Source organism: Gallinula chloropus (assembly GCF_964237585.1).
Source record: "Gallinula chloropus genome assembly, chromosome: 7".
NCBI classification, from domain to species: domain Eukaryota; kingdom Metazoa; phylum Chordata; class Aves; order Gruiformes; family Rallidae; genus Gallinula; species Gallinula chloropus.
In genome coordinates this window covers 13,290,376-13,317,561 of record NC_140092.1, presented here as the reverse complement: position 1 = coordinate 13,317,561, position 27,186 = coordinate 13,290,376, and the positions used below count along the sequence as shown (strand labels likewise).

At 42.4% G+C, this 27,186-nt stretch overlaps 1 protein-coding gene across 1 annotated transcript; it reads right to left on the bottom strand.

The window, feature by feature from the left end:
• Positions 1-1,962: 1,962 nt before the first annotated feature.
• On the bottom strand, positions 1,963-19,369 carry PGM2 (phosphoglucomutase 2; the record flags this gene model as incomplete). The annotated part of the gene is made up of 14 exons (XM_084266757.1): positions 1,963-2,315; positions 2,929-3,062; positions 3,716-3,905; positions 4,697-4,826; positions 5,660-5,753; positions 5,986-6,166; positions 8,587-8,684; positions 9,321-9,510; positions 10,627-10,820; positions 12,237-12,320; positions 13,605-13,689; positions 14,035-14,141; positions 14,996-15,163; positions 19,097-19,369. 14 exons carry the CDS (start codon positions 19,367-19,369, stop codon positions 2,213-2,215), a joined length of 2,031 nt encoding a protein of 676 aa, XP_084122883.1. The 3' UTR covers positions 1,963-2,212.
• Between the last annotated feature and the right edge of the window lie 7,817 nt (positions 19,370-27,186).

Below are 27,186 nucleotides of genomic sequence, written 5' to 3'. Positions count from 1 at the left end.
GCCAGCTGCAGTGCATCCATCACACTGCAGTTTAAGGTCAAATACAACCAGCACCACAGGTGGAGGCTGCACAGTCCACTCCATGTGATGTAGGTCTGTAGCACCACTTGTTCTCTGCTGAGGGAGGGTTTTGCATTTATCCTATGTGTACTGCAGCTCTTGCTTCAACTTTTTTCTTTCAAGAAGCTTTTGTCTTTTGCATGATGGAAGAGGATGCACACCTCACCATGGTGTGCCCCTTACTGCTCTATCTTCTGGCAAAGGTGCTTTTGCTGGGTGGCCTGTCTTAATACTGCCTCAGCCCACAGCAGTCACACAGAGGCTGGATACCGCAGCCAAGAGTCTCGGAAGAGCTGACCAACGTCATCTAACCAAGCAGCAAGCAGTCTGGGTTGGAAGCTTGTGAAAGGCCATTTGTTTTGAAGCTCAGCCTGCAATGCAGCACAGGAAGCCACGTTTTGCAAGGGTGGCCTGTGGTTAAGTCATGAGCAACATGTTCATCTCTACCAAGAGTGAAATTCAGCCAGTACCTTGAAATAAAGCCCCTTACTCTGTTCTGGGCACCTTGTGCCTGTGTCTCCCCTTCCTGCCCCCAACCTGACATCAGGCTAGAGTCTAGCACGGATGTTCAGTAGTGTATATGACTACTCAGAAACTAGAAAGCTCAGTGCCACCAGATCAAAAGTGCTAGTACTTGAAAAAAAACAAACCAAGTCACATCTGCATGGAGGGCAAAACAAATCATAGCTGAACACGAATGGCACATGCATCCCTCTCATCATGATGCTGAGAGATTTCTTCAGTTTTCCAAGCTGTTCCTTCCCTGTACCCAGCTGCACTACTGGTACAATCTTCAAGTTGTATTGAATATAAAAAGGATAAAGAACTTGACTTCTGGGAGGACAATAAAACTTTAAATGTTTGCATTTTAAAAAAGTATGCAGCTCTAGGTATGATTATACATTAAGTCATAATTTACAGTTAACAAACCAGATTCCATTTGCCCCGCAAGTGTTACCCTTTTACCTATTCTGCCAGAACTGATGGTGCAGTTCACTGTGACACCTGCACCAACCATTAACCTACACACCCAAAAGACAGTGCTCCTTCAAGGGAACATCCACCAGGAATGGTAGAGGAAAAAAAAAAAAAAAAAAGAGGTATAAGTTAGGAAAATTTGGTGTCCCAGTCTTAGGTTCTGCTTCTCATCTGCCTTTTCTTTTAATCCATGTGTAAATGAGAGAATAACACATGGGAGCTATTTCAGCATTGTTCCCCTTCTTGAGTACACTATCTCTGCATGCTATCTCAGTTTGATCTTCCCCCTTACCTTCTCTTCACATCTCCCGGCTTCCTCTTCATTTATGAAGGAAAGCAGGACCTCCTGTGCTGAGGGCCATAGAAAGAAGAGAGGAACCTTTGCAACAGCAGGGTTAAGAAGCAGTGAGTAAAGTTCCTGCTTAATTTCTCTTTTCAGCTCTTGCCACATTAAAACTTTTCACAGAATCCTCAGAAACTTCTGCTCTAAATTAAGACAGGGAGTTATGCATCAACTCATGGTAGCATAAAGTATGACAGGCTCTGGGGTATGCACTGAACTTAACTGCACGTAGCTCAACAAGGCAACAGAAAGCTGCTGTGTATACATATATTAATGTGTTCTTAAAAGGCAGATTAGTACACTTAGTATCTCAAACCTGGAATATAATGTATAGTGCCACAGCATATAGCTCTCTGGCTAATTCACTGTGACTTGCTTGCTTATTTGGGCGAAATGCCCAAGAAAGATTACTATTTCTGAAACATTTGGACGAAGTTTGCTAAAGTCTCACCACAGGCTTTCAGTACTTCTGGTTAACAGAAAGACTTGCTTTGCAAATCTAAACCTAGATCAAGTTGCATAGTTTTACCAGATTACACATGCACAAAACAAATAAAAATCCCCACAAAACAGGATATTATTTATAATATTTAATTAAAACAAGGTTTGTAACACATTTGCAGTCAACTTTTAGTTCATAAAGCTTTTAGTTCAACTGACTGGGGTTTTTTGGTCCTTCTAAAGACAGACACTAGATCCAAGAATACCCAGAATAACTCTTAATAAAAGCAGAAGTCTTTTTCGTCTGAGTTCTTAGATGTTTGGTCCTAAAATTCCTTATTTCTTAAATAATGCACTTCCAAAACCGATAAAAGTAGTAATCTTGCTCTTTTACTCAGTCTTTCGTTGAAGGTTATTTTTTTCTGGTTGAAAGAAGTGTTTTTCAAGAGCGCTGACCAATTCATCTAGTTCCTTCTTCAGCTGTTCAACATCACTAAGAAACAAAATCCACACAAATACAGAAAACAATGTCACAGTGGAGAAGCTAAAAAGCACATTTTCAGTTTGAGGAATTTTTAAGTCTGTTGCATTATTTTGGACAAACATGTTCTATTTTGACTAAAAGAATGTACAACTTTTATACTTTTAATAGTATTTTCAGATGAATTTTCATCTGCAAGAAAGCATTCTTTTTGTTGATAATTGTTTATCTTTAAGACTATATAATTTCCAAGGCTATCAGTCAAGGATATAATTAATAAACTTTGACGTGTTCTAATATATTTTAAACCTTTTTAATACAGTTATATAAGGTTAAAGGAACTATGTATACAAAAAGCATGTGAATACATCCACTACCATTTCAGGCAGAATGTTTTTCTTGATACTGTTTTTACTGCATGTGAAACCAAGTGCAAAGGAACTTCAGTAACAACAAGAACACATTAACAAATTTTGCAGCATTGAAGCTTATGCAAATAATTTTGCCAAAATGATGGCTGTAGTAATACTGTTTGGTCATGGAGAGCCCTTTCTTTCCCCACCAAAACAATACCGAAGATCCACACAGCCCTTATTGCACAGAATTTACATGTGAGTGACAATACCTGTTTCCTGGAGGTGCACAAAGTTCAGAATAGTATTTGATCTTTGGTTCTGTCCCACTGGTTCTCATTGTGGCCACTCCTCCATTAGCAAAAGTGAACGTTATCATTTGGCTACTTTTACTGGTGGGAAGTATCTAGAAATAGTAAGAATTAAGTTTTAGAAACTTGGAAAATTACTATATATAATGAACTCAATACAAGACTTACGACCTAGTGTCGTATAATGTCACTAAAGGATCAGTTAAAATTAAGCTTTGTTCTGTTTTCTTCATCGTTGTGGTCTTGAGACCACAACAGACAAATGGCAGCCTTACCTGCAACCTAGAATGTAGAAGCAATACATTATGGCTAGGTGGCTCACTTCCAGGCTGGTCAGTGTTTTTACTGCCAACAGAAATGCTTCGTGATGGTATTTACCAGGAAGAGACGAAACATGGATTGTGGAAAACTAAAGAACCCAAAGTCACATCTCAGCAGACAGTTCAATTTACACTTACAACAAGATAATGCAAGATTTCTGTAGCAAAACAGAGACATCCTCCTACTTCCCTTTACAGACTGTCATCTTGGAGAGAAAAAACACCACAAAACCAAACAAAAAACCCCAACCCTCCCCCATCTCCCAGCCTTCACTTCCTCCCACCAAGGCAAAACAATCATACCCAGTGTAACTTATTTTAAGACTCAGGATGTAACATAATGTTTGGAGTATTTCTCTGTCAATTTTTTTGTATGTGTGTATATACATACTTTGATGATTTACATGTACTTTTAAAAATACACTTACAGCCTTTTTATCTGGCTGGCTGCTGTCATATCCAGTAGTTAGATCCCTTATTCCTGAAACTTCAAATCTACCACAAGATTTTGGGTATGTGTTTTTTCCATCAAAATTTCTAAGGTTGTCAAAAAGCTGTTCAATAACTTTAGGATCGTGGCAGATGAAATACGAAGCTTTGGTTATATGGAAGCCGTATCTGTGAAGACACAACATTAATTAATTGAAGAAGCAATGTTCTTCTTAGAGTTGGACACCATACACATTACATAACCTGCTATAAAGCAAGAATCTATACTCACAGTCACCCAACTGTAGCATCAGTTAAACCCCTTACAACTTTTAAATGGCCTCAACAGTACTTCTGCATAATCAGCTCAAATCTCAGTATTGGGGAGCTGAAAAAACAACCAACGCGTACTATCTATCAAAAGAAGACAGAATAATATAATAAAAAGCCTAACTTTAGAGCCAACTAGAATTAATTTAATCACAAGTAGCCCTGCAAGTGGGACAGAAGCAATCTGGCTTCTATGAGTAGCATAAACATGCCAGAGCTACTTAGACCCATCCTGCCATCAGCATTTTTGTGCATCTGGCACATTTAAACAGCAAGAGGCACTACGATCTCTACAACACAGCAATACTGCTGGCCAAAAATCAGGCCAGTCTCCTGTAAAAGGACTGAAGGGCAGAACTTCCAAAAAGGGAGAAACCTTTCAGACAAGCAAAAATCTCATTAGCTAATAGGGAATTATTAAGGTAATATTATTTTTAAAATACCTTAAAACACCACAAAATGAAGTCACACATATTCACGCCCATGAGGCAGGAGCGCTTCCTAGAAGACTACTATTAAAGATTTGTGTTAATAGTACAATAACCAAATTTTTATTTCTTCATATACCATAGGTTGTTATTGAGTTCCTGTTAACCATGGTAGGTAGAATGGAGAAAATACAAGAATTAAACAATTAAAATCAAACTCACTCATCATAGACAGCCTTCAGCTGCTGAGACAATGACAGATTCCTGGTTGCCAAAAAGCTAGCCATCTCTGCAGTTATAACAGCAGCGCTGACACCATCTTTGTCCAGAACAGCAGGACAGCACATATACCCTAAACAAAGAAAATTCATACACATTTGAGATATTTTTATGAGGAAATAAGATAAAGCAGTGGCGGGTAATCAAACCAACGTTTTTTAAACGAGCAATGCACATGACCATAGTACAGACGTTTTAAGAGTTAAACTAAAAATGGGAAAAAAAAAAAAAACCTGTCTTCTAATCAGTGTTAATTTTGACAAGGAAGGTATTTAATGAAATTTCAAGATAGAGAGAGATTTGTATCCTATCAGAGCCAGATGCTCCTGAGTAGTTTTGGAGCTCTCATTAAAGAGAAATGCCACACTGCAAGAACAATGCAATTGTAGCACTTTGTCTCAAATGTGATTACCCTTACATGGCAGCATGTGGTAACACTGATAATCATCCATGAAATTAGTCACATTTTCTCTGGTTTTCAGGTTCTGAGATACTCAAGAAATACCATTATAGATTTACAATTTCCTCCTCACAAACTCATAGCTTTTAATCATGGCTTTCCAGTTTGCAAGTGTAGTCTGGGGGAGTTTTTACTTTATCTTATTCACATTTAGACTTATAAAACTGTCACCTAAGCACACTCAACTTGAAGTTTGAATAATGTGGGGTTTTTTTAATAGCTTGTGCACAACTTACAGTCCAAGCCTACACAGCCATGCTTGAGATGACTGTGCTAAGCAGGGATACAAAGGATTAAAACTAGTAATAGCCATCCTAATGGCTGGTATAGGTTACTAAGTGGAAATACACCCAGTGTGTTTAGGGCACCTTTACATTGCCATTTTTTGCCATAGTCTTACTTCCACTATTGTACAGGATACTAGAACATAACATTCTGGATTTTACCTATAGCCTCCTCAAATGCAAAAAGAACAGCTTTTCCCTGGTCCATGAGCTGTTTGGCACGGTTGCCCATCCACTTGAAACCTGTCAGCGTTTCCTACAGCAGCAAGGAAGAAAAAAGGCATTAAAAACCACCTGGACATGTTTTTGTGTGACCTAATCTAGATGATGCTTGTCTGGTGTGGGGGTTGGACTAGATGATCTTTCAAGGTCCCTTCCAACCCCTAACATTCTGTGATTCTGTGAAAAGTAAAAGTGATGCTTCACAAAGCTACAACGCTGTGTAGGTAAGCAAATCAAAGAACGTGGAAAAACATGTAACAGCTTACCTCAAAGTGAAAACCTTCCTTGAGTGCAATTGCTCTCAGGATTTTGGAAGACACAGTACTGGATAACATGTAGACATCTTTAACGGCACAAGCATCGCTGTTGTGATTTTTCCAGCAAGTAAAGATCCACCAGCCTAAAAGAGCTCCCAGCTCATTTCCAGAGAACACTTTCCATTCACCGCTGGATGGGGGAGGGGAGAAAGTATATGAATTCAAAGTATAATACTGGAAACAAAGAATAATCCCTTGATTCTTATATATACAAATACTAGCAAATAAAACCACTGCCGCTGAGTTACAAGAAACAGTAGCAAGCTATCATTATTTCATTAAGAATAAAACAAAAATCCTCCCCCAAGGAACTGTGAAGTGGTTACCTTCCTCCTACATCATATGTACCAGCTTTTGAGTTTATCCAAAGATGAAACAGTGATATTTCCAGCATATTTTAAATAAACCAAAAATGTTCAGCAAATAAATTATTCAATCAGCGATTGAATAATCAACAATTAAGACAAGCACAGACACGAAAATGCAATTCTCAAGTGATTCTTAGTTGACTCAGTGACAAATACCTTTTATTTAATCACAAATACAAATACACCAGATGGTCATTGAGGAAGATCTGAAAACATCTTGAACAGGTAAGAAAAGATCAACACTGATGTGTTGCTAGAACAAGAAAAAATTAAAGAAAAAGGGAAAGATAGGTCAAAATTGCCCCAAACTTCCCAGTCACAAAAGGAGACAAAGACACTGCCAAACTGACAGAAGTCGAGACCTACACAAACAGTACCTGTTGTGAAAGAGAAGCAGACTCAGTCTCCTGCATTTACTGATGCCAACAGGCACAGAGCAATGCACAGCGACAACTTAGTGTAAGAGCGCTGAGAGAGTGTGCTCTAGCAGGAGTTTCTGTCAAAGAAGAGTACAGATACTGTAGAAGCCTATATTAATGCTTGATTAGTGTGTGAACAGCTACAGCAGAGTCTGAGAGGAGGAAAGAGGACCGAAAGTTAGGAGACAACTATGACTGGCTAAACAATTAGCAAAGAGGTAGCAGAATGAGAGCATCATGCTCTCAGTGGTGATAAATATAATAAACTACACCCTCCCTCCCCCCAAAGTCTCTGATAGCTATTAGGTTTTTTGACAAAAACCCATGAGTGCATTCTTGTTTAAACCCATCATAACCAGCACAAAGTGATGCTTTTCATGCTGATTCCTCAATGCAGAACTGGCACAGGCCAAACCCATTAAAATATTGCAGCTAACACTGCCAAAGATACAGCAGAGACTGCCAATTAACCCATCCTTCTTCTAAAGGCAGAGAAGCCTCCTTGGTTCATGCTGTGAGGATAGCAAGTTAAAAACAACCCAAAATACCCACTGCCACCTTTGAAGCTGCTACAAGCACAAAAGAGATTATCTGGTAAGCAAAAGGGGTATTTGTGCTGTCTCCTTTTACTGGGATTCACATTCAAATACTCGCATCACACACAATCACAGAGGACACCTAGCAGGTTTCCATCTCATCCCCCGGGTACCAAGGGCTGCTGCCATGATTTTATATCCCTCTTCTGGCTCTCAAGCACAAGGAATTAATTCATTCTTTCTGCTCCTCTCCAAGGTGAAAGCCTTGAATTTTACGTTTATTGAAGATCTGTGGATTCTAACTGCTCAGATTAGTTTCTGCTTTATCAGGGTAGATAAAAGAGAAGCACCACTACATGTAGATGTGATACTGAGTGCTGTACTTCAGCTGACTTTTGTTCATCAAATGTAACAATACAGAAATGCAAACACTTGCAGAAGGTAGGATATCAAGGGCATGAAATAAGGGTATGGCAATATTGGGTCAGAAATATAGGTTACACATATGAAAATGAAGAATTTAGGAGAAGCCCCTGCTTGAGCAAGTTTACCTTCTGTGATCCTGTTCTCTGACAGGATATACATAGGTAAATAATGCAGGTATAGCCAGTCCTTAAAGGAGATAGTACAAGTGACTGCACTGGGATGTACTAAACACAGACAAAGCTTCAGGTGAAACACGGGTACGTAACGTGTAGAAGTGGGGACCTGAGTGAGAGAGGCCCAAATCATCTTAACGATTAGTAAAACGTCTGGTCTAACAGTATTTGAGAAAGAAGGAACTCATAGTAAAGAATGGGGGTGTTCCCTATTCCTGAGATCACCAGGGAACTACAAAGGTTCTCTTCAATGTTCAAGTTACTGCTTAATATACACAGTTTGAAAGAATGTTTGTCAGTCTCCTGTGAAAAACTTCTAACTGAAAACCATGTTTAAAAAGGTGGAGCAAAATCACAGCAACTCATGTGCTTCCCTGCACACCTCAGGTGCAGCAAGTGTCCAGTATTTATTCAGGATTCTGTACAGTGTCTAATATTAACCATTTCATTTACTGCCCCCATGGCAGTCTGCCTCATGCAGTCCTCTCACATTTCTACTTTTTTCAGCCCAAAAACAACTACTGTGACTACTCTGTCTTCCTCCACAGCCATGGCTGCAAGATTACCCCACATGATCCTAGCCTTTAAGTGACAAATGTAACTGAATTGCACTGCTTTATTACCATACCTCTCTTGTTTCTCTGCCACTGCAAGTCGATCAGCATCAGGATCATTTGCTAAAATGATTTTTGCCCCATCTTTTTCAGCCAAAGCAAAAGACAACGTCTGGAAAAGTGGTAAGCACGACCAGATGAGTGTTAATACTGCCAAATAGTATTTTCACTTTCTTTATAGGTTTTAAATAATTTTCCCAATTTATTTAAAACAAACAACTTCAAGCCTGTCAGCAGCAGAGCACAGGATATTGAACTTCACCAACATTATTATGCAGCCTGAGTCCAAACCTACTTCAATTCATCAGTATTCTTCAATAAGTGTGTTACACTTTGCTGCAGACATACTTGCAGAAGTTCTAACTACGTGTCATGACTTCCCCTGCCTCCCCCAGTGTCGTATCAGAACAGTTTAGTCCTATTTCAGACATAAATTGTAGCAACTTTCCAAAACCAACTGCGAAGATATTTTCTTCATTATTGTAAAAGGAACAGTTGTCACTTTGTTCTATGTGCAGTTGCTACTCATTTTGTTAAGAGTGCAGAACAAAGTAGTTTAAAGTTATAACTAATTATTCCCTGACTGGTTTGAAGAGACTTAAAAATTTCAGTGAACAGGTACCAGCTAACCCTTCATTAAATGAAAACAGAAGCAAAATAGACCTACAAACAATATTTACAGCCACAACTACTGGCAGAAACACAGAAAGAAAGACACTGCAAGTATTAAATATATATATATATTTACCAGAACACCTTTTCCTTCTTCAGGATTTGGATACTTCACTGTGGGAAATTCTGGATCAGGATCCTTCTGCTCCGGAACGGCAAAAGGAGGGCTAAGGTCAAATGCCTTGAAGGCCAACTGCACAAATTTATGACCTACGCCATGCACAGAGGTATGAACAAACTTAAGGCTTGTTTCCTTGTTTATATTCCTGAAATAAAATACATTAACAGTAAAATCAAGTATAGTAGAGTATTCTGCACAAAACTGAAAGCATTCAGAAACAGACAGGACTCAGTATTCAAAACTACTGTTAAAATCATGTATTGAAGGTGGTCAGCTTTTAAAGGTAATGACTTGAAAATTGGCTTAGCCTTGTTTTTCAGTAATAAGAGCCACGCTTGATATCTTATGTCCTAGTATATGCAAAGAACTGGAGTAAGAGAGCTGTTACACTCTATGCACCCCAAAGGAGGCAAGCAGAAAACAAATACCACTGACTAATGATACTCTTCGTCCCCAACTCTGGCATTTAAACCAGCTCCAAAGACTGCAAACACAGTGAACTGGCAGCAGCATGCACTCATTTTTATGAAGTATGTTACTGAAAGTGTAGGACATACCTACAAGCCTGCAAGCTCCTAAGGAGACATCTAACTAATTTCACATGTAGCCCCCCCCCTTTCTAGTAATTCTGTTTTTTCAGTGAGTAAGACGTAGTTACTTATAGTTTAAATTGTAAATAAGCAGATGTAACAGGTTCCTGCTCTTGTAATTCATAAACCAATTCTACAGGTAAATCATAAAGAGTAACATCCACTTGATTTTGTTCAGTAGTTTTTACAGAGTAGGTGGCAGGAACAGGCTCCTGCAAGGTGCCCAAGGCCACCAGGAGCACACACAGGGCTAGAACAACAAAGCAAGACCTCCTTCCAGAATGGGCTTAACAGCCGGGTACACCTTTTGCCTTAGAGACCCATTTCAACCCACTGGAGCACCAGTATCAGCTCTCCCCCAGCTGCACAGCAGAACCCCAGTCTTGCTGTGGCATTCAGTTGATGCACAGTCATAGGAATACAGGGAAACGATATAAGCAGAACCTAATCGCTCCCTTTGCTGGGTCAGACTTCTGCCAGACCAGCTTTATGAACTGACTTACTACGTCACCACACAGCTGCCAGTGCTACCACAAAAGATGACAAGAAGGCACAGAGAGAACTGGGTCATGGCAGGATCACAGCCGCCCCGATTCCCATCAGTTTAAACTCCCCCCACTGACGCACTAGATGGAAAATCCCTTATTCTCAACAGTGTTAACAGCAGTTACCTGTGAAAGCACTGTTTCTGTATGTCTTGGAAATACTCCTTATTGACCGTGGCATATGGATCATGAAGTAGCAGGCTGCTGTCAATCAGTTTGTCATCCCAAGCCTGAGGCCACGGCTCTTGGTTCTCCTCAATAGCTTGAGAAATTCCTTTGTCATGAGGGGAAATGATCTGAGCACCATTTTCCCAGTAAACCTAAATAATAAATAGGGTGAGGATTTGGTCATTAATATTGTAGGATAGCTTTGCTATTTTTTTTTTCATAGGCTAAAGTGCACTACACTCAGTAGTGTATTACAGTAAATTAGGCTTCAGTACACCCAGAGTATTCCCCTGTTCATATTCTCAGTGTTCATATTCTCACATCCCATTTTTGTTCTATAAAAAAGTTGTTTATCAGAAAATACCAAAATCCATAATGAAACACAAAACAAGATCCAGCTCATTTATTGAGAAAATTCAAATATCAGCCTGACAAACTTGGGATTGATAACTTGTCCATGCTGTTTCATGTACTTTCTTCTGGATTTTTGGGTATAATCATTAAATATAGAAAAATTCTTAAGAGGAAAAAACTGTGCAAAAGTGAAATACATATAACACACAAAAAAAAGAGGGGGGAGGGAAACATAAAAACTTTGCAGCTGCCTACAGCAGCAGTGCTGTCACAACAGCAAGCACAAATTCAACTAAGTTTTAAGATGTACATTACTTGTAGTCTTCTTTTGTTGACTCTAGACACCCAGGAAGAGATGTACTTACTATGTTTTGCTTTCTGACAGTTGTTTGTGTACTTCCTTCTACTGATGGTTTACAGACCACAAGGAAAGACATGTAACAGCACCTGGGCCATGTGCACATGCAGCCCAAATACCAAAACATCAAGAAAAAAAATGTTGATTTAAATTATTGATAAAACAAGCTTATCAGGATGAATACATTAAATAGTTTTTTAAAAAGCCATTTTAAAGAGACATGAAGTTCTGGAGGAAGAGACAGCAAGAAACCATCCCTGCTAGTGCTTTTTTGTCTTTCTCTAAGATGACAAAAAAGATGTCCCAGCTTCCATTTTTGTACTTTGGAAGCAGCCCATTTATAACTAGTCCAACTATGGGATGACTGGCAGACAGGCAGCTCAGCCATGGTTATTTCAGTGGAAAGCAGATTTCTGTCATGGAAGAAAGTCACACTGATAACTACATCACTTAGAAAAATACACTACAAGAAATTAATGGAATTTATTAAAAATATTTTGTGCAAGCAACTCATTAAGCTTCACATATTTATAATTCTCTGGGTTTGTAAAATTACAGAGATCTTTTTAAATCATGAATTGGAGAAACGATTAATACTTTTAAAAATAGATAAATTAATATTTAAAGTGTTCCAAAATATGCAATGTTTTTACTTATCTTCCTGCTTTTTAGAGCTAAGATTTTAATTATGTTAGCAGTATAACATGCTACTAGCTTTAAATACATGCATCTAATAGAGATCACACAATCAATTACTTTGGTCTATATCACACTAGGACATATACATAACAGTATTAGGGTCTGTACATGGAGAAAATGTTGGAAAACATAAATCAAATGAATTGTAGAGGAATACCTTGTAACCGTTGTCTTGTTTTGGATTATGGGAAGCTGTAACCATAATTCCAGCACAAAGCTTCAGGTGAGTTACTGTGTACGGCTGTAACAAGAGAGAGTTACCTGACTCAGAATGTGCAAAACACACTATTTATTCCCATGCAGGTGCAGTACTTCCACATTGCTGAACAAAAAGAAAGCTAGGATGTGATCCCTACTGACTGGCTAAAGCATAAGCTAACTAGTACTGGCTCCACTAGACCTCCCAGCACAAGGTTAGCCCTTGCTTTTTCTTGCTCACTTTCCCATTTATATGCTCTTGGTGTTGTTTGGGACATTTTGTGTATCTCTAGAGTTGTGTTTTTATAGAAGGAAACCAAATGCACGTGTTGCCTACTGCAGAGTGACTTGAGATACCTGAGGTCTTTAAGGGTGCCAAGTCTGTTGGGGTAATGACAGAAGTCTGCATAGGGTAGGGAATTACAACTGGAGCAGTCTCATCCATACTATCTTCTGAGTGCAGCCTATGGAACAACTACTCCATCGTGGTTTGGAAGGGAATTGTTTTGGAGAGAGCTCTTAGAAACTAGGCCAAAACAGACGGAGCGACTAGAAAGTAAAGTGTTACTTGTGACTACAGGTCCAGCTCGAGTGCACTCCTGGCTCTTTATTTAATAGAGAATGCAATCAACTGCAGTTCTTGCAACACCACTTTCAGCTCCACTATGAAGAAATTGACCCTGAATCCACCAGAATTTGGATCAGTACAAGAATGCTACAGCCAAAGTCTTCATCCCGCTGTGCTGAGCTTGCAGCACTCGCTGGAGCGGCTGGTATCGAGAAACTTCTGCTTCTAGTGCAGAGGCAGGGAGAGGATTCCTCGCTTTACTGCTCTGGAGCGCTGACACCTACTGATCCGACGGTGAAAATGCAGGGACATTCACAGCCCTCCCGGCACAACATCGCCACCCTCAACTGCCTGCGATTTAAAAAAGCTACTTCGGATTTAATGCCCTAAAAAGAAGAAAAAAAACCCCAAATCCAACACAACCCCCCCCCAACAAACCAACCAACCAAACCTCACAACACTAGACGTGTGTGTGTGTTTCAGATTTCAGACTCTGCAGCAATCTAGAACCGATGAGATGTCTTCTACAAGAAACCTGCCCCAAAGCAGGAGTGAACAGGAACACATCCCACTGGCACTGACACTCCACTGAGCTGCCTCCTTCTCTTGCTGTGGATGTTGCAAACTAAATGCAGCTAAATAAGCTTAAGACTAACGCAGGCAGAGCTTAAAAAAGTGAAGAGTTTTCTTTAGTGTAAGTAATGTGAGATACCTGACAGAATTTCTGTGTATATAAAAAGATGCAGCAGAGGAACCTACCACAAAAGGAGTTGGTGTTATATCAGAGAACAGATAAACTGGAACCCCTTGACTGATGAAGGTATTAGCAGCAAGTCTCGCAAATCTAAACAGGAAGAAAAGATGCTGAGGAAATACATTCATCTCCTCACCAATTAGTTTCCTAGAATTCACAGCTTCCTCACCTCCCCCAACTCCAATTTAAAAGGAAAACCAAACAAAAACCCACATCAATAAACCCCAAATGATTACACAGATCCAATTTAAATACCACTATTCCCAACAGGCAAGGTGCAACTTTAAGAACTGCTTTGGCATTGCCAGAACATAAAAATGCTATAAATCCCTCACCTTAATTCCCTCTCCAGAAAGAGAAAACTTTGTTGAAGCAAATATAAAACCATAATGGATCAGACAAGATGCCTACAAATTACTTACAACCTAAAAGTACCTTTTGCTACTACCTCCGCTGGGAGGATGGGCACGAGCATCAAAACCAATCACGACTCCTCTCTTTTTCAGGTCACTGAAATTCTTCTCAAGGTATCTGCAAAATCCCTGAGGACAACAACAAACCCGCCTTGTTAATCCAATCTTAATGTTTATCATTCCTTAAGGTGATTGATAAGATGGTGATGTCTTAGAAAACTGAGCATCTCACAGAACTGGACTGGGACTCAGTTTGTCTGGGACAGATGAAGACCAGGAAATACCAGAAGCCTTCAAATCAACACAATGAAGCTGGACAGCACTTAAGTACTTTTCCTAAAATCAAAACAACTCCAAAAAGAAACATTTATCAGGATTAGGCTGAACTGCAGTTTTGAGAAATGATTTAGCTGTGTTAGGTTTCGGATGAGGAAGATAACAATTGCTCAATATTTCAGGTTTTTGAAGCAAAATCTCTCAGTTCTTTATCTGAATCTCACCCTTAAAAATGACACCTGTTTAGGACAGGGTACGTCACCACTCCAGGCTGCAGTAAGTGAAGCTCTTGGGTTTTTTAGGCCCTACCCAAGTACATCTACTTTATAACATACATCCATGTACGTACCTTTGCTACATTTCCATGAATTTATGTCCAACATTCACAAAGTTTCTCCACATGCTGGTTGCTCTTGGGGTTTTTTGTAGTTGTTACAAAAGGACTGATCCACTTGAGCTTAACTGTAGCTCTGTATACATTCAGTTGCAAATCAGATATGGAAAATTATTTACTTTAGTGGCTTAATAGCTTCTCTCAGCTTGTTTTCAGAGATAAGCACTCAGCTAATAATCATCTAAATGGCTTCTAAAAACTGAAGGAATAGTAAACACCTTGTACTTCCATAATACCCGTTTGCTTGCCATAAATGAGGCTCTTTGTTCATATATACAGGCAGTTAAGTGAGATAAACCGCGGAGCACAGTACCTGGGTTGTCTGGATAATAGTCAAGTCATTCATGTGGGCAATGCCTGCTCCCATGGCAGCTCGCAGCCCCGCCGTGCCAAACTCCATCCGCGAGCCAAAGTACTTCTGCAGCTCTCCTGCATTCCCTTCAGCAACCAGTTGCTTCACTATTGCAGAAGTTTTTGGATTCTGCAGACACAAAATGCAGATATTCTAGAAAAAATTGTGGGCTTTGTTTGTTTGTTTTTAATACCCTTAAGCTTCTTCTCTGAACTGACTCTCCCAGTCTCTATACTGGGTTATTTCAGTGTCAGAACATCACACGCTGCTTTAAGAACACCAGAACTGCTGCTACCTCTTCCTAATTTTATGTCTGTACAATCTCAAGTACTACTCACTTTAGATTTATCTCCTTAAATGAAAATGCTGCCTTGACAGCAGTGTATGTATCACATTTGGGGAAGTGAAAATATTCCTAAGAAGTCTTTTTTAATGTTTGCTTCTTTTAAAAGCAGAAATAAACAAACTCACTTTTTACAGTTCAGAGAATTTCTTTTATCATGAGAAGGGCTCTAAACAAGTAAGCTAAGCTGATGATTAAGAGATATTTGTTACTTCAATAGTGCTGTAAGTAGAGTTGAAAAAGAAAAAAAATCCTAACCTTTTTCCAAGACTGGGTAACACCAGAGGCAGCAGCTAAACTAAGAACAGTGGTCAGAAGATAAAGATGACAATTTGCAGGTAAAGCACGACCCCTGGGATGAAAGCTTAGCAACTACAGCTCATTCTTAAATGGAATGACTGGGCAGAGTGGTGATGCAAAGGCCAGGCTGGACTGTGTGCCGACAGTGAGAGGCTGCAAGTCCCACTTTCTCAGCCTATTACTTATATTGACTCTCTACTCTTATCAGCTCTGTCTGTCTCCAAGCGTCAGAACTAGCTAAGACCTGTGTGCCCCACCATCTCCATCCTGGTAACACGGGCTTTATGAAGCTTAATATTTGATGTCTGGAAGACCGATGAGGCGAGAGGACAGGTGGCACACTCCAGGCACTTAGCAACGGGGCTATGTGGAGAGGCGGCATGCCCCACGGGTTAGTCACCGCATGGTTGCACACACTTCACACTGCAGGACAGAGATGACCGTTTCCATACAGGCATAGGCTGTGATTTCTGAGCAACCAAACGACCCCATAAAAGTCTCAGGCTTCACTGTTTGTTGGATGAGCTTACAGCAAGGGAAAGCACATCTTCCTTGGCAAAGATAAAAAAAAAATTTAAAAAAAAAGCATTTTCTGCAGCTCCAGAAACTGCTGCAGAATATGGCCAGTGGCAGGCCCCTGAGCGAGCCTGCATGCAAAAGTGGGAACCAAACCCAGAGCAGAGTCTGCTGGATGCCCTAACCTTTGATCTGTGCACCTGCTGCTGCAGGAAAAACACCGTACCTTAACGAACACTCAAAGAGCTAAAGAGCCTTTGGTGCTAATGAGCAAACTGGACTCATTAAAGAAAAAAAAAATAAACAGAATCAGGTTTCCTGGGTGCAGTAGGCAATTAGGTGCCCCTGAAACACTCATTTCCAGTTTACGAATTACCAGTTTATGAGGCCAGGAACACTGTAGCTGACACTTCCTTGCAGGAGGCTCAACGTAACTCTCTCTGATTATAGCATAATTCTCTTCTACAATTACAAGAATAAATACAATGCTATGCTACTGCCTAACAATACAGGCCAGGTAACCATGCTGAGCTGAGGCTGCTTAAAAATTGACCTGCAGCATCAGGCCTGAACACCAGCGTTTGCATCATGTTTGTACAGTGCCCAGTCACCAGCGTTCCCCCAGCCCCGCACGAGCTTTGTGCACAGGTGACTCCTGCCTTGTTAGAGGTATCTCCCAGCTTTGGTGCCTACTGCAAACCTACAGGGATCCTCCAGTTTTTCAGGTCTGGTTAAGTGACGGGACTTTCCCAGGTGGCTGCCTGAGTCTCAGCCATGTGATTACTAGAGAAATTCTGTGTGAATTTAGTTCTTTGGATGGTTCCCTCCCAACACACTCACACACTCTAAAAAGCAATGGTAAAAGCCAGGCCCCACTCTGTTTAACACAGCAGAAGGATTTCCCTAGAATTACTGCTATAGCTGCTTATGGCTTTGCTCTCCTAAGAGTCCATCTTTTTTCCTTTTTCTTTTAAATCATACAGATGGCTCTTCCGATTCTGTTATGATACCATTGTCTATGGCTAAGGAATAAACCTAAACTTTAATTTTCTTTTTAAGGCAGAAGGAAAAGCCAAAACCAGGTCATCCCAGCATCTCTACTAAAGGTGAACCCATGTGCGGCTGAAGGATGAAATGCTGTTTTTTCCTTTCCTCACTGTATCTCTCAGGTTACACTTCTACAGTCAGATAATGCTGGATGTGACTATGAGAATACTCACTTCTGGGGTTTTAATACCGAGTCAGTATTCAGTACTGCAATGTGCTCAAACATCACCTGGCAACACTGGAGCCATTTACCTTCATCCACATTACAGGAAGGCCCCAAAGAAGCATCGGCAGCGCAGGAGTCCCTGCAAAGTTTTAGAGTAGAGGGACAGCTACTGACTAAAGAGGTTTTATTTTTAATAAAACCAGGAGCTACCTACCATAATTTTATGATTGACAATAGAAAGAATGAAAAACAAGATGCTACTGTAATGAATACAGTGATGAAAATAGCCTGGTAATGAGCTCAGTAATTGTCATCTAGGTAAAAGCTTCCTGTAAGTCAGTAGGACTGTCTCCAGACATACAGGCTTGCCCTTGCAAGCTATTATTTTGCAAGAAACATGCAGCTTATCATCATTAAATATTAACCTAGCTCTACACATCAAAAAAGAACCCTTTTTTTTAATATCAGAGTAAATGGACAAGGGTTATATCAGAATCTCGTTACTCAATACAAACATGTAAGAAGAGCTCCCTGAGAAATGAAAATACCTCACGTTTTTGAGCAATCAGCAATGGATATTGCACACCAGACAGTGTCTGCTGACTCAAAGATGCAAGTGTTAACAAGAACTATCAAAGACACTGTAAGAGACGCTGCATTAGACTTCCAGAAGGTTCTAGAAAATAATCAGAATAACCAGTTGAAAATGAGATTAAAGAGGAGACAGGACTGGAACTAACGTTAGTCAATGAAGTTACAGAAATAAGAGGCCCTTTTAAAACTAGGCTTTTCTCAAAGTCAGTTAAACTGGGAAAAAAAAAAGACAGACATGCAAACTTGTCATTGCAAGTGATATACTGATTTGGTGTGATAGCATTTCTGAATGAGGGGCAGTTTTGGCACTGCATTATCATTAATAAAACCAGAGCTGGCTAACTGATCAGTTAAACCAGCCCAACGATCTTCAATGAAGAATCACAGCAAACCTGAGTTACGTCTAATGATGTCCTTTAAAACCTAGAAATAATATTAAAATATAAGATAGAATAATTATTCTATGTTTTCTTCAATAACCTCAAAATAAGCAGAGGACCCCTTATCAAAATAATACATAGGCTGCACAAAGCCTAGAGAGCACTGTCTGACGGTACAGTCAGCAGCGCAACCAAAAGGGTCCCAGGGGATGAACTGACCGAAGGGGTTCAAATGACAAATGAACAAATTTCACATGCAGGGACAAAAAAAAAAAAGTTAAAAAAACCCCAAGACAAACCCCCCAGCCACCTACACTGAGTGCAGACCTGTATCAGCTGCAGCAGCCAGCAGCTACAGAAGCATTTCCAGAGCACGGCTATGGCAAGACAGTGCTTCAGACAGCCGAACACAGAAACACACACAGATTTTTACCCCTGTGTGTAGCGCTGTCCAGATCAAAGCTGAAGACATGAAGATAAGCGTTAAGATGTTTAAGCACCTGAACAGGAAGGGAAGTCACACCTGCCAGAGTGCTCCTGAGCGACAGCAGAGAAAGGGAGAGAAGCCACGAAACCGGGGGATATCAAAGACTTTATGAGCAGGGCACGAAGCACTGGGCAACGCTGTCAGGAAGCAGGGGTGGATTGGCCTTTCCTTGCTTTTCTGAAGCAAGGAAATACTGTTTCTTCTGGAAACATAAAACCCAGGGAAGTACCAGGAGGTTTCTGACAGCGAGAGGCAGAACACGGCGGTGGATTCTTCCTTTAGCACCTGACGCCCATCGACCGCCCCTAGAAGAGAAGGGGCTAGGAACAATACAGGCCTGGGAAGAAGGGAACTCGTTCGGCGACAGCCTGCTGCGGTGACGGTACGGCCAGACCAACTGGATGGGTTTCGAAATTAAAGAGGGGGCTGCTACGATACTGCCGATAGGACAGGCAGGGTCCGGCCGGGGGTGAGGAGGGGTCGGCAGCAGCAGCCCCACCATCGCCAGCGCCGCCGCGCCCGCTCGCTGCGGCGGGAGGGAGGGACAGGGAGATGGTGGGGTGGGGAGATGGGCGCAGAGCACCCCCTTTGCCAGAGGGCTCGAGAGCAGCGGGAAAGGACCCGACAAGTGCCTGCGTGACTTAAGAAGCCGAGACCCGGGACTTGACAAGCCTGCGCTCCCACCTTAACCCTCCCCGACCCCTGCGCGACCAGGGCCCCTTCCGCCCCGGCACCCGCAGCCCCCGCGATAAGGGGGGAGACCCCGCCGCGTCCCCACTGACCGCCGCCGCCCTTCACCTTGTCCCAGAGCAACCACTGCTCGGCCGCGCGGCGGAGCGCGACATCCTCGGCGGAGCTCGGCGCTGCCATGCTGATGCCGCTGCCGATACCGCTGCCACCGCCGCCCCGCTCCTTCCCTCTTCCGGAGCGCGCCCGCTCCGCTCCGCCCGCCGGGGCCGTGTCGGGCCGCCCCACCTCCGTCCCGCCCGCCTGCTCGGGCCCGGGCGCAAGCCGGGGTCAGGGCCGGGGTTAAGGCCGTGACGGGGCCGTCCCACCTCCGCCCCGCCCGCCGGGGCCGGGAAGCTGGAGACGGTCTGAGGGGGCTCGGGCAGAGCGGGGGCTTTAATGATTTTATCGGCTGAGGTGCGTCCCTGCCTGTCACCGGGGAACCGAACGCTGTCCTCTCCCTGGGCGCCCGGGACGCGGCGAGGGGCCGCCCCGACGCCCCTTGCGCTGCCCGGGGCCGCCGGTAGCGCCGCGGTTCACCTGGGGGCTTGGGCGGCACCCGCCGCCGTCCTGGTGGTGCCGCGGGGCCCTCGCGGGGCAAACGGCAACGGAGCGACCGGTGGGGGCCCGCGCCGGCCGGGCAGGGCGCCGCCCCCCGCCCGCACGGCGCGGAGCCGGAGGGGAGGCGCGTTCCCAAATCCTGGCGGCGGAAGGCGCAGCCCTTTACCCGCCCTGGGCCGCCTGACCGAAGAGAACTAACTAACCCCGTATTAGCGGGGTGACTTTCCGCGGGCACTGGGTGAAGGCTGGTTTGATTTCTTTCTAAAGCCAGGATCGACCAGGGGTGATCTCTGGGGAACCCTAATTTCTAAGCAACACGTAAACGTGAAGGCACTTAAAGCGTTAAAGGCACAGGTGGTACCTTTACTTGCGTTTTACTGCCTGTAATGTGGTGGTGTGGAAAAGACCAAGGCCCTAAAAAGGTTTTAAGCCTGTCTGGGTTTTGGGACCCTGATAACAGCATAGCCAAACCTTCCCATAATAAAAACAGGAACAATTTGCACTTACCTGGAGGTAAAGAGGGAAATGCCTGGAGAAACTTAGTTCCCAGCTTTCCTCCCTCATTACATGCTCCAGAACAAGCTGGAATTCTGTGCAGCCCAAGCAGCATGCAAGGGGAACGCTTCAGGGAACTGACCTGTAACTGGGCTATTTTAGTGTTTAGTCTCAAAATTCAGAACTTTATATGACTTCTGTATGTCTTTTAATCATCAGCCATAGGAAGTTCTTTATGGAAGTCCCAGTCACAGCCCTCCTCCTAGGTTTGGGCGAGCACTTGGCAGCCTGGCTTCACATCACTGCCCCTTCAGAGACTACCCGGAGGAGCCCCGGGTGATTCCTCTGCAGTGTTGTGAGAAGTTGGGTATCTCCATTCCCTCTGCCGAGGGCTGGAAATGCCATTCATTAAAAGATCTTGTTCTGCATTGTGAATACATTGTTCGTGTCAAAGAACGGTTGTGTTTATCTCTGAATAAACAAATTCAAGTTGGAGCTGCTCACTGTTATCAGATGGAACATCTTGCTCCTACATGTTAATTGTGTATACACTACATCAGGTATTAATGGCATAGAACCACAGAATCACAGACTGGTTTGTGTTGGAAGGGACCTGAAAGCTCACCTAGTCCCACCCCCTGCCATGGGCAGGGCTACTCTTCACTAGCCCAGGTTGCCCAAAGCCCCATCCAACCTGGCCTTGAACACTGCCAGGGAGGGGGCAGTGCAATCTGCTGAATAACCTCTGGGAACCTCAAATACTGTAGGTAATTTTACTTAAATCTTCCCCAAACCATGTGGAACCGCTACTAAATACAAATCAGGAGTGGAGTACTTAAAGTATCTCTCTTCACTTACACCTATTGAAGCCAAAAGCTTCAGGTGGACACGGAAAGTTGTAACTTGGGCTCAGTCCAGTTGTAGCTGCACAGGCTTTTCACACCACGTGTGAACTAAAAGACATTTGCTTGTTAATGGTGCTATGTCTTTAGCCACAACACTGAAGCCTCGAAAAGCCAGAATTGAAACTCAATAGCCTTGGTATTGAGCAAACTGCTTTATTTAACATGTAGATAGGAAAAAAACCCTAGTAAAATGATCTCAATGATGCTCATCAATATTTTATGGCAAGCTTTAAATTTTACGTTACGTGTTGTTTTTTCCAAGGGCTTGGTCCAACTTTGAGAGAACCAGTCTGTGTGTGGTGGTTAAACCATTTCTCCTCAAAGCATGGCAGCCCACGAACCCACCCAATCTCTGAAATTAAAAACCCAACAAACCAGTGAAATGACTGCAAAAAGCAATGTACCTACAGCAAAAGAGCAATCCTGAAAAAAAAAGGAACTAAGTTTGCGTTTCAACTCAGTCTAAGGTCACAAAGTCAAAACAGCAGGTGATTTCCTTAAGTGTCAATAAACATGAATAAATAAATTACTTATTTGATGCTACTGCTCTGGCTGATTAAACAGGTTTATCTAATATATCTATTATATATTTTTTGGTTGTCATTTGGCTCTGAGGTGCAAGGAGGGCTATTTGCTGCACTCCGTAAGGTATTTCTTTGTCCCAGGTTTCACCAACAAGAGCGTCATCACCAGAAGGAAATCCAAGGCAGAAAATACAGGGAAGGAAATACACAGAAGCAAGGAGAAACAGGCAGGGGATATAGGAAGGAGGCTGTTTTGTCTTCTGGTGGGTGCTTAACAAGATGTGAGTGAGGCTTCGTGCTTGCTGTCGCATGCAGCCCGCCAGCCGTAGGAGTACGGGTGCTGCGAACACAGGAGATGACACAAGCAGGGAATGGTCTGATGTGGACATCATCTCCTCCCTTTTGGTCAGTGCCCACACACCAATTTGTCAGATGCAGCGTTTAACACCTGAAGCACAGACAGCAACGGCAGGTTAGGAGTGCCAGCACTGCCTTGCATTCTCAGGGCATCTCAAGTTTAGCACTGGTAGTGCAAGTAATTCAATGTGACTTGTGGTTCTTCAGTAATAGGTGAGTAATAGGCCTTAGCTGAGGAGATCTGCCAGACAGCTAACAAAAACCTGGAGCTGTTCAAGTCACAGGCTGCTTGGCCTTAACTACGTTACCTTGGAAATATCATAGGCATTGTTAACAGCTGGTTCCTAGGCAACCTCTCCATACAGCATTCTAATTCTAATTAAGAGATTACCAGCTGTTATCAGGAAGGATCTTTTAAAAATTACCTACAACTATATGTATTTTGTCAATGTGTACAAATACCTGAAGGGGGGACGCAGAGGGGATGGCGCCAGGCTCTTTTCAGTGGTGCCCAGGGACAGAACCAGAGGTGATGGGCACAAACCAAAACACAAGAGGCTCCAGGTGAACACCAGCAAACACCTTTCCACTGTGAGGGTGACCGAGCACAGGTTGCTCAAGGATGTTGTGGAATCTCCATCCTTGGACATATGCAAGAGCTGCTGGACATGGTCCTGGGCAAGCAGCTTTTGGTAGCACTGCTTGAGCAGGGGGCTTGGACCAAATGACCTCCAGCAGTCCCTTCCAACATTCTGTGGTCCTGTGATAGGTGAGATGTCACACCTTCAGGCAAGGAGCCTGACCTTCTCATTGCTGACTTCTGCACTACTGTGATACAGCTGAAATAGAAAATCTGTGAAATGCTTACAGAAAGTGAGTATCAGAGTCAGCAACACTGTCCTGTTATTTATGCAGATATTACATTTGAACTCCTCTACCCAGTTCCCCCACTTTCTGGGTGCTTCTAGTGCATAACCATTCTCCCCTTACTGCCAGCTGGGACACAGCAATCACTCACTCAGAAATAAAGGACTAAGGTTTATAGGATATTACTGCTAACAAGTTAAAGTTAGCTGAAGGTTCTCAAGAGCTTAGAGTGCAACATGCCTTAGCTCTACTAGTCTGTGCAGTCTGAAAATATCAAGGTATTTTATTAGTTTTCAGTATCTCCACTAGCTTGAAATACCAGTGGGAGGCAGGAGAGAAGAAAGCTTGGATCCTACAGCAGAGATTGACTGGCAAACTGTGGTTCCAAAAGGACATACAGCCTGCAGGAGAGGATGTTGTCTTAAATACAGCACTGTTCTTGTGCAGGGGAAGAGAAGGAAGGATGTAGAGGATATTGTATTCCTGGCTTGAATTTTAGTATTTGTTCTCCACTTCTGTCATTTACCAGCTAACCCATGGATGTGTCAGGTTATTTTACATTTCCTCTTGGAAATTTTTTCTCCATTGTTTATTGTGAGCCTCACAACTGAAAGTCTTTTCTAATTTCCACTGTTTGGCATAAACTCCTGACCTCTGGCAGGCAGTCAGATCTCAAATCCTGTGGCAGCTGAACTACCAAAATGTGCTTTTTCTGTCTTGTTCTAGACAGCACCCAGGTTCCAGGTTCAAGGTTGAACTCACTTATGTTTGTTTAACAGACAGGACAAAGTTAGAGCTAATACCAGTCCTTTGGAGTCCATTTTGGATTGCTGCCTTTCTCTTAGATGTTGCTTCACTTTTAAAGCCCAAAATGCAAGTTTAAGTGAAAAATAAAACTAGTCTAATAAATACATGACCTTGAACTCACTGCTTATGCAAACTATTCCAATTATGCTGGGATGAAAATGAAGTATTTATTGTTTGGGTTTCACAGAATGAGAGAGTAAAATGCATGGCTTGTTTGGGCCCGAGTCCTTTATGAAAGAAGTGAGTGGCACACGCTATTCTTATATAAATTCTTTAGTTCTCCTGCAACTGCAGTTAAACCTTCTTCCCTCGTTAGGTAATCCTCATTCTGGATACCTCGGTAGACTTACCGAGCCCACAGCTTGGTTTGGACAATACAGTGCTGTCTGTGACAGAAATGGGGTTGAGAGTGACTCTGACAGTGCCCTGCCTTAAGTTACAGAAAGGTTTAACCTTAACTGGCATGAGTTAGCCAGAGTAGAAGTGAAAAAGATCTGAGTGGTGGCAGCATAAACACACAGGATGGCTCCTTGCCTTAACAGCAATAAACTGTGAGGATTACAGAAAAGTTTCCCCAAAATGTTAAGCTTCTTAATCCTACTTTAGACTTCTAAGCAAGCTGCTTCTCAAAAGTGCTGAACCTGCAGCAGTTCCCACTGAGTGCTCAGGCTGGTAGATGCGTGACTGAGAGCCACCCTGGCAATATCAAAGCAGAAAAACTGCTTTAAGAAAATCTGGCACAGTATGTTGTTACACTATACAGCTGCACTCCACAGCTTACACCACCAAAATGGAAGCATTTGTTTTACAGCCAGCAAAACTGAGCTCACGTGCAAAAGATTTATCTATTATTATCTAATATTTATATATTTTAGGTATAGTAGCTTCACAAGAGTGGAGAAAGGGTTCAGAGGAGGCCACGAAGATGATTAGAGGGCTGGAGCACCTCCCCTACGAAGAGAGGCTGGAGGGAGCTGGGCTTGTTCAGCCTGGAGAAGAGAAGGCTGTGGGGAGATCTCATTGCAGCCTTCCAGTACCTGAAGGGAGCAGAGAAACAGGAGGGGAATCAACTTTTCAAAAGGGTAGACAAAGTCAGGACAAGGGGGAATGGACTAAAGCTAAAGGAAGGAAGGTTTCGATTAGATATTAGGGGGAAGTTTTTAACAGAGAGTGTGGTGAGGTGCTGGAACCGGCTGCCCAGAGAGTGGTGGTTGCCCCATCCCTGGAGGTGTTCAAGGCCAGGTTGGATGGGGCCCTGGGCAGCCTTGTGTAGATCCAGGCCTGGAGGTTGGTGTCCCTGCCTGTGGCAGGGGGGTTGGAGCTCTGTGATCCTCAGGGACCCTTCCAACCCAGACCATTCTGTGATTCTGGGATTCTATGATTCTACGTGTGCTAGAAAGCTGCTCTAAGGAGGTAGCACTAAATGACCTACCTTGCTTTTCCTAAATAAATAAAAATACCTGCAATTAAGGAACTGGTTCAAAAGAGGCAGACTCTTACTAATGTGGATGGTTTACTCTTGGTAGGAGAGATAAAGCATATCCTCCTGAAACCATGCAAACACTAAGTGTAAGAAATTTGCTGAGAAATTTGCCCAGCAGGTCTTAAAATGGCCTCAAACAACTTGGAGACTGAACTACAGCCTGCTTTTTAAACAGCTGCATTTTTAAACTTCTAAAAGTTTTATTTAAAATGTAACAGAATAGCAAGAAAAATTAAGTTCTTCAAAAGCTTTTATTATTTCAGTATTCATGTCATGATTTCGTAGGGAAAGGATGCCCTCTCTCGGTCACAGCAGAAATGATTACGGGGATAATCTATTGTTTTAACAGTTGGGCTAGAGCTGCATTCCTAGAGTCCTGCCTTGTAAAAAATCCCCACGTTTCTGCCAGACAGCAATTGTTTAATAGTTTAGTGGTCATCTTCCTGTAATTTGAGGGCAGGAGTTTCCTCTACTTGTCTTTAGAACTGTGCAATAGAATACAAATGTCAGGGAATAGAGAATAGCTGCACTGTTCCTCACACTGCTACAATATTCCTGTTTCCATGACGTTCCATTATCAAGGAATGAAAAGAAATACTGAGAGTGTAACGGGACCTCCATGCAACTGGAAATATACCACTTTTCCCCTACCTCATTCTGCATAAAACTTTAAGCTGAGGTTGTATTTAACTGAATTTTCCTTTCTGAAGTCCTACTGTTGACCTACAGAAAACCTGAGTAAATTATCATAGCAATATGCTGTGGTGAAGACTCTGAAGCTTCACTCTGGGCCTAGGGGTTTCCAGGTGCTCTCTACCTTCCGTGACCAAGCTGCTGAAAGGAATTAACATTGCCACCTCTGAGAACAATCTGCTCCTGTGACCATTCCTGTGTTCATAGATTTTTGTGGCATCATGTGCTTGCTTGGTAAATGCAAATATCTCACTAGGTATTTGGCTCGATGCCTTCACTGCTTTAGAAAATGTTTGGAGATTGGCCTCCTGATTAGCATAATTATGTTCATTTTTATTCTTGGTTTACTTCCTAAATACTCAGACTCAAACCCACTTCCTGCTTGTTCTTATTTTGTAGGCGATAGGCTAGTCATAGGGGGCTTGTTTTCCATGGCAAGATTGCAATGATACATGGTCAAAAGAAGTAGTATTATAATGCCTTGGAAGTCTACCCCACTTCCTAGAATGGAAATGCACCAAAAAGGTTTGAACATGTTTGATTTAAACTAGAGTTTCCTTCTTATATAAAAACAACAGCTTCATAACATCACAAGCAGTCAGTAACTCTTTGCAAATATGCTTTAAGTCATTCGTAACATTTATCCCCTCCAGCACAATTACCTGACAGCAGTAAGAAACATTTCTGCCTTGTCCAGGGATGTATGACCACCATATCATTAGATCTGTATTAGGAACTGTTAGTTCACAGTGTAGTTCTTCAGATCATCCGGTAACCAAACCCTAAAAAAGGAGGGGAAAAAATGTTTACAAAAGCTTTACTCTTGAGGAAGTACTCTGTACACAAAAAATGTACCTGTAGATACAGATGGGCAACAGGAAAAGAAGAACCCTGAGTTAAA